The sequence below is a fragment of the Salmo trutta genome, chromosome 31 (assembly GCF_901001165.1).
Source record: "Salmo trutta chromosome 31, fSalTru1.1, whole genome shotgun sequence".
Classification (NCBI taxonomy): Eukaryota; Metazoa; Chordata; class Actinopteri; order Salmoniformes; family Salmonidae; genus Salmo; species Salmo trutta.
This window is the reverse complement of record NC_042987.1, coordinates 44,808,494-44,822,148: the sequence shown is the minus strand read 5'-3', so window position 1 is coordinate 44,822,148 and position 13,655 is coordinate 44,808,494. Positions and strand designations below refer to the sequence as shown.

General features: G+C 45.8%; 1 protein-coding gene across 1 annotated transcript in view; it reads right to left on the bottom strand.

The window, feature by feature from the left end:
• Positions 1-2,689: 2,689 nt before the first annotated feature.
• Positions 2,690-13,655, bottom strand: part of cacnb2b (calcium channel, voltage-dependent, beta 2b) — a 108,448-nt gene continuing 97,482 nt past the window's right edge. Inside the window, exons 12-14 of the mRNA XM_029724702.1 lie at positions 10,881-10,976; positions 5,330-5,500; positions 2,690-2,815 (exon numbers count right to left, since the gene is read on the bottom strand). Coding sequence (XP_029580562.1) covers positions 2,690-2,815; positions 5,330-5,500; positions 10,881-10,976 — 393 coding nt within the window. The remainder of the gene's footprint in view (positions 2,816-5,329; positions 5,501-10,880; positions 10,977-13,655) is intronic.

Here is a 13,655-nt window from a genome sequence, read left to right as displayed (position 1 = left end):
GACTGTGCTGGCATTGGAATGGGCTACGGCCGTCTGGGTGAGAGGAGAGGAGTAGTCTTATGAGGGGTTCATGGCTCTGTTTTAAATGTATTTTTGATCATCCCGCGGATGGCAGAGAGGGAGGTGAGTGTCTGCAGCTCCAGCAGGGGAATCAGACCTTTCAGACAGTAGCAGCTTCCAGTGGATGGAATGAGCCGGCGATCAGCACGTTATTAAGAAGAGGTCTGCGTGAGGAGGTCCAGATGGAACTGGCCTGCCGAGATGACAACCTCACCCTGGATGCACTCATTGCGATGGCCATCAGTCTAGATAACCTCCTCCGGGAGCGTAGACATCTACATCGCTTCTCTCCCTCCTTTGGCGAGTGTTCGGGATCAGAGCCTGAAGCCATCGAGGTAGGGGTCACACGCCTTCCCACGGCGGAATGTTGCAGACGGATGCAGCTGGGGCTCTGTCTGTACTGTGGCCAAGGAGGGCACAACGCCAGCTGTGTCCGTTACTTCAGAATCCGGGATCCACTAGAGCAGAGGGACGGTCACGTGATGTTACATCTCCTGTACCAGGAGTGAGTTTTCCATCTACTGCTCTTCCTGTTAGACTGTTTTTAGTAACCATCACTCTGGCTGACTGTCCCTCATGCCCTGTCTACAGCTTTAGTGGATTCCGGCGCCGTGGGGAACTTTATGAATCAGACCCTTATCTCCTCTCTCAATAGTACCTCCTACCCACTCTCCTCTCCTTTTCCGGTTCAAGGTCTCGACTGTCGGCCTCTAAGATCCAGAACCATCATACACCTCATCCAACCACTCACCCTCACCGTAGAGCCCAATCACCAGGAAAACATCCCCTTCATCACCAGTGCACCAGTTCACAAGATCATCCTGGGCCTACCTTGGCTTCAGCTCCATAACCCTACCATCTCATGGTCGAGGATGAGAATGATTGGCTGGTCACTTGAATGCCGGAAGACCTGTTTTCCTGTCCATTGTGGTTCCACGTCGGTTTAGAGTCCTGTGTTTGCCCAACATCCCGGAGGAATATCAGGATCTAAGGGAGGTATTCTCCAAGACCCGCACTACTTGTCTCCCTCCTCATCGCCCCTGGGACTGTGCCATTGACCTGTCTTCTGGTGCTACACCTCCATGCAGACGCATCTACCCTCTGTCAGTGGCAGAGGACTACATTCAAGTGGCGCTCCAACAGGGTTTCATCTGCAGGTCCACGTCCCCTGCGTCGGCTGTTTTCTTCTTCGTGGCCAAGAAGGAGGGAGGTTTACACCCTTGTATCGATTACTGTGGACTCAATGACATCACCACGAAGTATCGGTACCATCGAGCAGCTCCGCGGGGCCAGGTTCTTCACCAAACTGGACCTGCGTGCCTACAATTTAATTTGCATACGGGAGGGCGATGAGTGGAAGACTCCGTTTATCCCGATGTCTGGTCACTACGAGTACTTGGTTATTCCCTTTGGTTTAGCCAATGCTCCGTTAATGTTCATGGCATTTATCAACGAGGTGATCAGGGACATGCTCGGATGTCAAGTGATTGTGTACATCGATGACATCCTGATCTTCTCGACCAACCTGGAGGATCACATCACTCACGTTTGAGCAGTCCTGGAATGCCTCTTTCCTAACCACCTGTTCGTCAAGGCGGAGAAGTGCCAATTCCATCAGAGGGCTGTCTCCTTCCTGGGTTACCAAATCAGCCCACAGGGAGTGAGGATGGAGGACAAGAAGGTAGATACGGTAAGGTCATGGCCAGTCCCAACCACCATCAAAGGGGTTACAATGGTTTTTGGGGTTTGCCAACTTTTACCGCCTCTTCATCAGGAACTTCAGTGCCGTCGCCACCCCTCTCACCTCCCTCCTCAAGGGTGGGCCTCGTAGGTTGGTTTGGTCTCCAGCAGCCGACGAGGCCTTTCATCTCCTCAAGGGGCGTTTCACCTTTGCCCCCTTGCTAAAACACCCAGATCCCACGCTACCTTTTGCGGTTGAGGTAGGTGCATTGGAGGTGGGTGTGGGTGCAGTTTTGTCACAAAGACAGGGGGACCCAGTAAAATTGTATCCTTGTGCTCTCTTCTCCAAGAAACTGTCCCCAGCAAAGAGGAATTACGACGGAGTCGAGGAGTCACTGTCAGGACCGGCAGGGTGAGTAAGCATGTTTCCTTCCTTGGGCAGAGTACGCCCAGAACTCTCTCTACATCACTCCTCCACTGGGTTGACCCCCTTCCAGTGTGTTGGGTTTCCAGTCGGCCCTGGCCCTGTGAACCCCGGCCCAGACCGCGGCTCCTGCAGTAGATGAGTGGTTCCGGCGTGCGGAGGAGGTGTGGAACAATACGCACTTGACTCCAGCGTGCCGTCCATCAGAAGGAGCAGGCAGACCGTCACCGCAGTGAGACCCCTGTGTTCCATCCTGGGATAGCGTATGGCTCTCTACCAGGAACCTCCCACTCCGCCTGCCCTGCAAGAAACTGAGCCCCCGGTTTGTGGGGCCATTCAAGGTTTTCCGGAGGGTCATTGAGGTGACATACAGGTTACAATTACCCTGTCACTACCATATCTCACCCTCTTCATGTCTCCCTTCTCAGGCCGGTGGTTCCTGGTCCCCTAGCTGATGCTGTCCCCCACAACACACCTCCACCCCCCCTGGACATCGAGGGGGGCCCGGAGTATGCTGTCAGATCCCTACTGGACTCCCGACGTCATGGGGGCCGGCTCCAGTATCTGGTGGACTGGGAGGGGTATGGCCCAGAGGGGTGTTGGGTTCTGGTGGAGTACATTCTGGACTCCAACATCATCCGTGATTTCCACCTTCGCCACCCGGACCGACATTACCTTATTTACATAACTATTCAAACCCTTTGCTATGAGACTTGAAATTGAGCTCGTGTGCATCCTGTTTCCTTTGATCATCCTTGATGTTTCTACAACTTGATTGGAGTCCACCTGTGGTACATTCAATTGATTGGACATGATTTGGGAAGACACACACCTGTCTATATAAGGTCCCACAGTTGACAGTGCATGTCAGAGCAAAAATCAAGCCATGAGGTCGAAGGAATTGTCCATAGAGCTCTGAGGCAGGATTGTGTCAAGGTACAGATCTGGGGAAGTGCCGTCCAGGTCTGTACCTTGACACAATGTTCTGCAGCATTGAAAATCCCCAAGAACTCAGTGGCATCCATTGTTAAATGGAAGAAGTTTGGAACCACCAAGACTCTTCCCAGAGCTGACTGCCTGGCCAAACTGAGCAATCTGGGGAGAAGGGCTTTGGTCAGGAAGGTGATCAAGAACCCAGTGGTTACTTTGACAGAGCTCCAGAGTTCGTTTGTGGAGATGGGAGAACCTTCCAGAAGGACAACCATCTCTACAACTCTCCACCAATCAGGCCTTTACGGTAGAGTGCCAGATGGAAGCCTCTCCTCAGTAAAAGCCACATGACAGCCCTCTTGGAGTTTGCCAAAAGGCACCTAAAGGACTCTCGGACCTTAAGAAACAAGATTCTCTGGCCTATTGAAACCAAGCACCACTTCTACGGTCTAGCACGGTAGTGGCAGCATCACGCTGTGTGGATGTTTTTCAGTGGCATCGACTGGGAGACTAGTCAGGATGGAGGGAAAGATGAACGGAGCAAAGTACAGAGAGATCTATGATGAAAACCTGCTCCAAAGCGCTCAGGACCTCAGACTAGGGTGAAGGTTCACCTTCCAACAGGACAACGACCCTAAGCACACAGCCAAGACAACGCAGGAGCTCTGGCCCAGCCAGAGCCCAGACTCGAACCTGATCTAAAATCTCTGGAGACACCATAAAAAAACTGTGCAGCAATGCTCCCCATCCAACCTGACAGAGCTTGAGAGGATCTGCAGAGAAGAACGGTAGAAACTCCCCAAATACAGGTGTGCCAAGCTTGTAGCATCATACCCAAGCAGACTCGAGGCTGTAATCGCTGCCAAAGGTGCTGAGTAAAGGGTCTGACTACTTATGTAAATGTGACCTTTCTTTTTTTATTTTGAATACATTTGTTTTTGCTTTGTCATTATGGGGTATTGTGTGTAGATTGATAAGGGAAAAAACGATTTAATACATTTTAGAATAAGGCTGTAACATAACAAAATGTGGAAGAAGTTAAGGGGTCTGAATACATTCCAAATGCACTGTATATATGGTGTATATTGTATATGGTGTATATATGGTGTGTATATAATGTATACTTTATATGGTGTACATATGGTGTATACTATATATGTTGTGTTTATGGTGTATACTGTATTTGGTGTACATATGGTGTATATATGGGGTATATATGGTGTTTATATGTGTGTCTATGGTGTAGACGGTAGATGGTGTCTACGTGGTGACTCACCAGAAAAAGATGTCTCACTTCTGGTATTTCCCACAGGATATTAGTAAAGAAGGAGAAGAAATGACAAATGACACATGATGAAAATGAAAACAGGAGTTTTAGTACAGCTATGGTGACGATCTAACTACTATGACATTCTAACTATGGTGATCTAACTATGGTAATGTTCTTATTATGATCCAACAATGTGACGTTCTAACTATGGTGATATAACTATGATCCAACAATGTGACGTTCTAACTATGGTGACATTCCTATTCTGTTCCTAACTATGTTGACATTCTAACTACAGTGACGTTCTAACTACAGTGACGTTCTAACTACAGTGACGGTCTAACTACTGTGATGTTCTAACTACAGTGACGTTCTAACTACTGTGACGTTCTAACTACTGTGACGTTCTAACTATGGTGGACATTCTTATTACATTCCAACTATGGTGACATTATAACTATGTTGACATTACTACGGTGACATTGTAACTATGGTGACATTACTATGGTGACATTACTATGTTGACATTATAACGATGGTGACATTATAACTATGGTGACATTATAACTATGGTGACATTATAACTATGGTGACATAACTATGGTGACATTATAACTATGGTGACATTATTACTATGGTGACATTATAACTATGGTGACATTACTATGGTGACATTATAACTATGGTGACATTATAACTATGGTGACATAACTACGGTGACATTATAACTACGGTGACATAACTACGGTGTCATTATAACTACGGTGACATAACTACGGTGACATTATAACTACGGTGACATTATAACTATGGTGACATTACTATGTTGACATTATAACGATGGTGACATTATAACTATGTCGACATTATAATTATGTTCTTCTTACTATGGTGGCGTTCTAACGTGAACTTGGGTTGTGGTTAGATTTACGGTTGAGGTTGGTTATGGTTAGATTTAGGATTACCTTAGGAGCAGGGCTGGTAGCCAGAGTGTTCTCTGCCAGCTTCTCCACTAAGGGGTTAACAGGTTCTGTTTCTGGGGGGTGGGTGGCCCTCCAGTAGGCCTCTAGGTAGTCAGCTATGTGCTCACAGGCATCACTCAGCTGGTTCTCATCCAAGATTACGTCATACATCTCCTGCAGGCCAGACAGGGTGTTAGTGTCATTCAGACTGAATCCATGTCACTGCTGCTTTACCAGTCGCCTTGGATACCAGTTACTTCAAATAACACTATCTGATCATCAAATCAAGCACATCTCTGATTAGGAGCATGATTTACATTTACATTTACATTTAAGTCATTTAGCAGACGCTCTTATCCAGAGCGACTTACAAATTGGTGCATTCACCTTATGATATCCAGTGGAACAACCACTTTACAATAGTGCATCTAAATCTTTTAAGGGGGGGGTTAGAAGGATTACTTTATCCTATCCCAGGTATTCCTTAAAGAGGTGGGGTTTCAGGTGTCTCCGGAAGGTGGTGATTGACTCCGCTGTCCTGGCGTCGTGAGGGAGCTTGTTCCACCATTGGGGTGCCAGAGCAGCGAACAGTTTTGACTGGGCTGAGCGGGAACTGTGCTTCCTCAGAGGTAGGGAGGCGAGCAGGCCAGAGGTGGATGAACGCAGTGCCCTTGTTTGGGTGTAGGGCCTGATCAGAGCCTGAAGGTACGGAGGTGCCGTTCCCCTCACAGCTCCGTAGGCAAGCACCATGGTCTTGTAGCGGATGCGAGCTTCAACTGGAAGCCAGTGGAGAGAGCGGAGGAGCGGGGTGACGTGAGAGAACTTGGGAAGGTTGAACACCAGACGGGCTGCGGCGTTCTGGATGAGTTGTAGGGGTTTAATGGCACAGGCAGGGAGCCCAGCCAACAGCGAGTTGCAGTAATCCAGACGGGAGATGACAAGTGCCTGGATTAGGACCTGCACCGCTTTCTGTGTGAGGCAGGGTCGTACTCTGCGAATGTTGTAGAGCATGAACCTTTAGGCAGGATGGAAAGAAAGAACGTAATCTCAGATAACAAGGACAGATTCAGCATGGAGAGGCATAGACCAGGGTTATACAGACCGATACAGGGGGATACAGACAGATAGGAGGAGAAGGGTGATACAGACCGATACAGGGGGATACAGACAGACAGATAGGAGGAGAAGGGTGATACAGGGTGATACAGGCTGGTTCAAGGTGATACAGACTGATACAGACTGATACTGACTGCTAGTATGATACAGGGTGATACAGACTGATACAGACTGCTACAGACTGATACAGACTGCTAGTATGATACAGGGTGATACAGGCTGGTTCAGGGTGATACAGACTGATACAGACTGATACTGACTGCTAGTATGATACAGGGTGATACAGACTGGTACAGGGTGATACAGACTGATACAGACTGGTACAGGGTGATACAGACTGATACTGACTGCTGGTATGATACAGGGTGATACAGACTGGTACAGGGTGATACAGACTGATACTGACTGCTGGTATGATACAGGGTGATACAGACTGATACAGGGTGATACAGACTGATACTGACTGCTAGTATGATACAGGGTGATACAGACTGACACAGGGTGATACAGACTGATACTGACTGCTAGTATGATACAGGGTGATACAGACTGGTACAGGGTGATACAGACTGATACAGGGTGATACTGACTGATACAGGTGGATACCGGGTGATACAGACTGATACAGGGTGATACATATTAATATAGACTGACATAGACTTATGCAGACTGATACAGGGTGATGCAGACTGATACATACTTATACAGACTGATAGAGACTGATAAAGACTGATACATACTGATACAGGGTGATAGAGACTGATACAGGGGGATAAAGGGTGATACAGACCAATATAGGGTGATACAGGGTGATGCAGACTGATACAGACTTATACAGACTGATAGACCAATACAGGGTGATACAGACTTATACAGACTGATAGAGGGTGATACAGATGGATACAGGGTGCTACAGGCTGATAAGAACTGGTACAGATTGATGTAGGTTGATACAGACTGATACAGAGTGATAGAGACTGATACAGTATAACTGATTCTAGAACAGAAAGATTCCAAAAAGCGGGTTTCAAAGGCCACTGGCATGACACACCTGTAACTGTAACTCTGTTGCAATCACTTTTATAGATAACTTTGACACCTTCTGGAAACAGAAGATGCTCGACAGGAATGATGGAGTCCATCCAAATCATCTTGGCTCCTGGACTCAGTTAATCCCTACAATTGTGTCGCCGAGTTGTCATAATACTGCAGATAATGTACATTATCACAGGGGTGTTGGCAGACACAATGTAAGTAACTTAATTTATGTCCCTCTAACTGCCCTGAATGCCTCTGTTGATCCTGCAGCTAGTGTATGCAGTAATCATGGGCCTGTGAACCAGTTATACTCATAGCATTGAGGCGGTGTGCCCTAGTAGGATGTCAGCTCAAACACAACAAACATGAGCATGTCTACTTCTGCTAAGCTTCCAAGTAAAGAAATTAAAACAAGCAAGCATCCAGAAAAGTGCTATAAATAACCCACATGAACTTATGTAGCCTAAGAAACATGGCTCATCAAATCAATAACATGCTAGTAACAGATGGCATTCATATTCTGACAACCTCTGAAACTCACTTAGATAATACCTTTAATAATACCTCTCCGTGGCCGACATGAGCAAGACATTTAAGTGTGTTAACCCTCGCAAGGATGCCGGCCCAGATGGCATCCCTAGCCGCATCCTCAGAGCATGTGCTGCTGCTCCAGTTCCAACTGTTCTGCCTGCAGCTATGGAACCCTGACCTGTTCACCGGTCGTGCTACCTGTCCCAGACCTGTTGTCCCAGACCTGCTGGAACCCTGACCTATTCACCGGACATGCTACCTGTCCCAGACCTGCTGTTTTCAACTCTCTAGAGACAGCAGGAGCGGTAGAGATACTCTCAAAGATCAGCTATGAAAAAGCCAACTGACACTTACTCTTGTGTTACTGACTTGTTGCACCCTCGACAACTACTATGATTATTATTATTTGACAATGCTGGTCATTTATGAACATTTGAACATCTAGGCCATGTTCTGTTATAATCTCTACCCGGCACAGCCAGAAGAGGACTGGCCACCCCTCATAGCCTGGTTCCTCTCTAGGTTTCTTCCTAGGTTTTGGCCTTTCTAGGGAGTTTTTCCTAGCCACCGTGCTTCTACACCTGCATTGCTTGCTGTTTGGGGTTTTAGGCTGGGTTTCTGTACAGCACTTTGAGATATCAACTGATGTAAGAAGGGCTATATAAATACATTTGATTTGATTTGATGTGCCGACCAGCTGGCTGGTGTGCTATCCTCACATGCTTCAAGATGGCCGCCATTGTTCCTGTAACTGAACTAAATGACTATCGCCCCGTAGCACTCACTTCTGTCGTCATGAAGTGCTTTGAGAGACTAGTCAAGGATCATATCACATATCATCAAGCTCGAGGCTCTGGGTCGGAACCCTGCCCTGTGCAATTGGACTTCCTGATGGGCCGCCCCCAGGTGATGAAAGTAGGAAACAACACCTCCACTTCGCTGATTCTCAACACTGGGGCCCCACAAGGGTGCGTGCTCAACCCCTTCCTGCACTCCCTGTTCACCCATGACTGCATGGCAAAGCACGCATCCAACTCAATCATCAAGGTCGCAGATGACACAACAGTAGTAAGCTTGAATACCAACAACAATGAGATAGCCTACAGGGAGGAGGTGAGGGCTCTGTGAGTGTGGTATCAGGAAAATAACCTCTCACTCAACACCAACAAAGCAATGGAGATGATCGTGGACTTCAGGAAACAGCAGAGGGAGCACCCCCCGATCCAAATCGACAGGACTCCGTGGAGGAGGTGGAAAGTTTTAAGTTCCTCGGCGTACACATCACAGACAAACTGAAATGGTCCACCAACACAGACAGTATGGTGAAGAAGGCGCTCTAGCTATCTACTCCGATTTCAGAGCGGCCCGCTTGCTGTCTAGAGCATACCGGACTGTTAGCTGAAGTTGTCCATCAGTCAATTTTCTTGGGCTACTATACCTATTTTGCCAATTGGCCTGGACACTTTTACTACACAGACCCCTGCTGATCCATCATGACTGGTCTGCCGACGTAACCGCACGAGGGGGCTACAACAACAGACTTCTTCCGTCGCGACGTCCCTCTAAGGCCCATCTGCTAGCCTGCTAGCCCCGGCCTGATAGCTGTCTGAATTACCGTGTCTCCAGCCCGTCTAGCTACTCATTGGACCCTATGATTACTCGGCTACGCATGCCTCTCCCTAATGTCAATATGCCTTGTCCATTGCTGTTTTGGTTAGTGATAATTGTCTTATTTCACTGTAGAGCCTCCAGCCCTGCTCAATATGCCTCAGCTAACCCTCTTGTCCCACCTCCCACACATGCGGTGACTTCACCTGGTTTAATTGATGTCTCTAGAGACTAAACCTCTCCTATTGTCACTCTTATCATCACTCAATGCCTAGGTTTACCTCAACTGTATTGACATCCTACCATACCTTTGTCTGTACATTATGCATTGAATCTATTCTACCGCGCCCAGAAACCTGCTCCTTTTACTCTCTGTTCCGAACGTACTAGACGACCAGTTCTTATAGCCCTTAGCCATACCCTTATCCTACTCCTCCTCTGTTCCTCTGGTGATGTAGAGGTTAACCCAGGCCCTGCAGCCCCCAACACCACTCCCATTCCCCAGGTTCTTATAGCCTTTAGCCATACCCTTATCCTACTCCTCCGGTGATGTAGAGGTTAATCCAGGCCCTGCAGTGCCTTGCTCCACTCCCATTCCCCAGGCCCTCTCATTTGTTGACTTCTGTAACCGTAAAAGCCTTGGTTTCATGCATGTTTACATTTTACATTTTAGTCATTTAGCAGACGCTCTTATCCAGAGCGACTTACAGTAGTGAATGCATACATTTCATACTTTTTTTTTTTCATTCTAGCTGGGTTTCTGTATAGCACTTTGTGACATCTGCTGATTTAAATAGGGCTTTATAAATACATTTGATTTGATTACATTTTGACAACTGGTGCACATTTAAAATGGAATGAGAAGTTAAAAAGTTCTTAGCTGAGAGTTGGCCATGATACATACAGGATCAAAAAGCAAAATAGCAGATACCATCTGTTATCCCGGTAGAATCAACATACACTCAGGCTGGTTATCAGACTGTCATGGTCATATAGAAAATTCACAAAAAGGACACTGGGCTGGTTAGGGTGAGGTTTGGGTTAGGGTTAAGGTGACTCACTGTGGGGCACTGGGCCAGTCAGGGGTTGGGTTAGGTTTGGGATAGGGTTATTGTTATTACGGTTAGGTTATGCCTATGGTTATTATGGTTAGGGTTAAGGTTACTCTCAACATGGGATACTGAGACAGTTAGGGGAGGGTAAGCTTTGGGTTAGGGTTATTATGGTAGGGTTATGGATGTTATGGTTAGGTTACTCTCACCGTTGGGCACTGGGCCAGCTTGTCTGCAGCCACCATCTGTACGTTGAGATGCTTGGTCTGAGACTTGCCCCTGGTCTTGATCAGCCTTGATAACACCTGGACAACAGAAGACAAGAGGTAGAGAGGAAGAGCAGATAAGACGGAGGGTGAAAATAACACATACAACCTATCTTTAATGTTTATAAACTTTATTAAGCCAGCTGTATAGAACCTTTACTAACCCAGCTGTATTTGTATTTCTATTCATTATGGATCCCCACTCTTCCAGGGGTCCAGCAAAATTAAGGCAGTTTATACAATTTTAAAACATTACAATACATTCAGACTGAGTGCCCTCAGGCCCCTACTCCACCACTACCACAGTTGTTCAAACTAACAGCTCAGTGCATTCAAAATGTCCATACCTCTCATAAATACAAGCAGTGATGAAGTCAATCTCTCCTCCACTTTGAGCCAAGAGAGATTGACATGCATATTATTAATATTAGTTCTCTGTGCACATCCAAGGGCCAGCCATGCTGCCCTGTTCCGAGACAATTGCAACTTACCTAAGTCCTTTTTTGTGGCACCTGTCCACACGACTGAACAGTAGTCCAGGTGCGACAAAACTAAGGCCTGTAGGACCTGCCTTGTTGACAGTGTTGTCAAGAAGGTAGAGCAGTGCCTTATCATAGACATACTGTACTTCTCCCCATTTTAGCTACTGTCAATATGTTTTGACCATGACAGTTTACAATCCAGGGTAACTCCAAGCAGTTTAGTCACCTCAACTTGCTCAATTTCCACATTATGAACCTTTAGCCATATTTCTTCAACAGAATTTGACATGAGATCCTCTCTAATCTTTACAGGAATGTGGTTCTGAATATAAACAGCAACACCTCCACCACTGGCATTTGTATATTTTCTATAAATGTTCTAATCTTGTATTGCTACCACTGAATCATCAAAGGTATTATCTAAGTGAGTTTCAGAGATGCAGTTTGAAGTTGGAAGTTTACATACACCTTAGCCAAATACATTTAAACTCAGTTTTTCACAATTCCTGACATTTAATCCTAGTAAAAATTCTCTGTCTTAGGTCAGTTATTTTAAGAATGTGAAATGTCAGAATAATAGTAGAGAGAATAATTTAATTTCAGCTTTTATTTCTTTCATCACATTCCCAGTGGGTCAGAAGTTTACATACACTCAATTAGTATTTGGTAGCATTGCCTTTAAAATGTTTAACTTCAATCAAACATTTCGGGTAGCCTTCCACAAGCTTCCTACAATAAGTTGGGTGAATTTTGTCCCATTCCTCCTCACAGAGCTGGTGTAACTGAGTCAGGTTTTTAGGCCTCCTTGCTTGCACACACTTTTTCAGTTCTGCCAACAAATGTTCTATGGGATTGAGGTCAGGGCTTTGTGACAGCCACTCCAATACCTTGACTTTGTTATCCTTAAGCCATTTTGCCACAACTTTGGAAGTATGCTTGGGGTCATTGTCCATTTGGAAGACCCATTTCTGGCCAAGCTTTAACTTCCTGACTGATGTCTTGAGATGTTGCTTCAATATATCCACATAATTTTCCATCCTCATGATGCCATCTATTTTGTGAAGTGCACCAGTCCCTACTGCAGAAAAGCACCCCACAACATGATGCTGCCACCCCCGTGCTTCACGGTTGGGATGGTGTTCTTCGGCTTGCAAGCCTCCCCCTTTTTTCTCCAAATATAACGATGGTCATTATGGCCAAACAGTTATGTATTTTTTTATCAGACCAGAGGACATTTCTCCAAAGGTACGATCTCTGTCCCCATGTGCAGTTTCAAACCGTAGTCTGGCTTTTTTATGGCGTTTTGGAGAAGTGGCTTCTTCCTTGCTGAGCGGCCTTTCAGATTGTCGATATAAGACTCATTTTACAGTGGATATAGATACTTTTGTACCTGTTCCTCCAGCATCTTCACAAGGTCCTTTGCAGTTGTTCTGGGATTGATTTGCACTTTTTGCACCAAAGTACGTTCATCTCCAGGAGACAGAACACGTCTCCTTCCTAAGTGGTATGACGGCTGCGTGGTCCCATGATGTTAATACTTGCGAACTATTGTTTGTACAGATTAACGTGGTACCTTCAGGCATTTGGAAATTGCTACCAAGGATGAACCAGACTTGTGGAGGTCTACAATTTATTTTCTGAGGTCTTGGATGATTTCTTTTGATTTTCCTATGTCGTCAAGCAAAAAGGCATTGAGTTTGAAGGTAGACCTTGAAATTCATCCACAGGTACACCTCCAATTGACTCAAATTATGTCAATTAGCCAATCAGAAGCTTCTAAAGCCGTGATATAATTTTCTGGATTTTTCCAAGCTGTTTAAAGGCACAGTCAACTTAGTGTATGTAAACTTCTGACCCACTGGAATTGTGATACAGTGAATTATAAGTGAAATAATCTGTAAACAATTGTTGGAAAAATTACTTGTGTCATGCACAAAGTAGATGTCCTAACCGACTTGCCAAAACTATAGTTTGTTAACAAGAAATGTGTGGAGTGGTTGAAAAACAAGTTTTAATGACTCCAACCTAAGTGTATGTAAACTTCTGACTTCAACTGTATGTCAGAATATGAATGTCATCTGTTTCTTGCAAATTATTGATTTCATGAACCTTGTTTCTCAAGCTACATGGGATATTTTGAGCACGTTTCTTCTGGGATGATTACTTGCTTTCATTGCTTTACTGGGAAGCTTAGCAACAGTAGATCTGCTCATGTTATTTATGTTAGTGCAGGTGA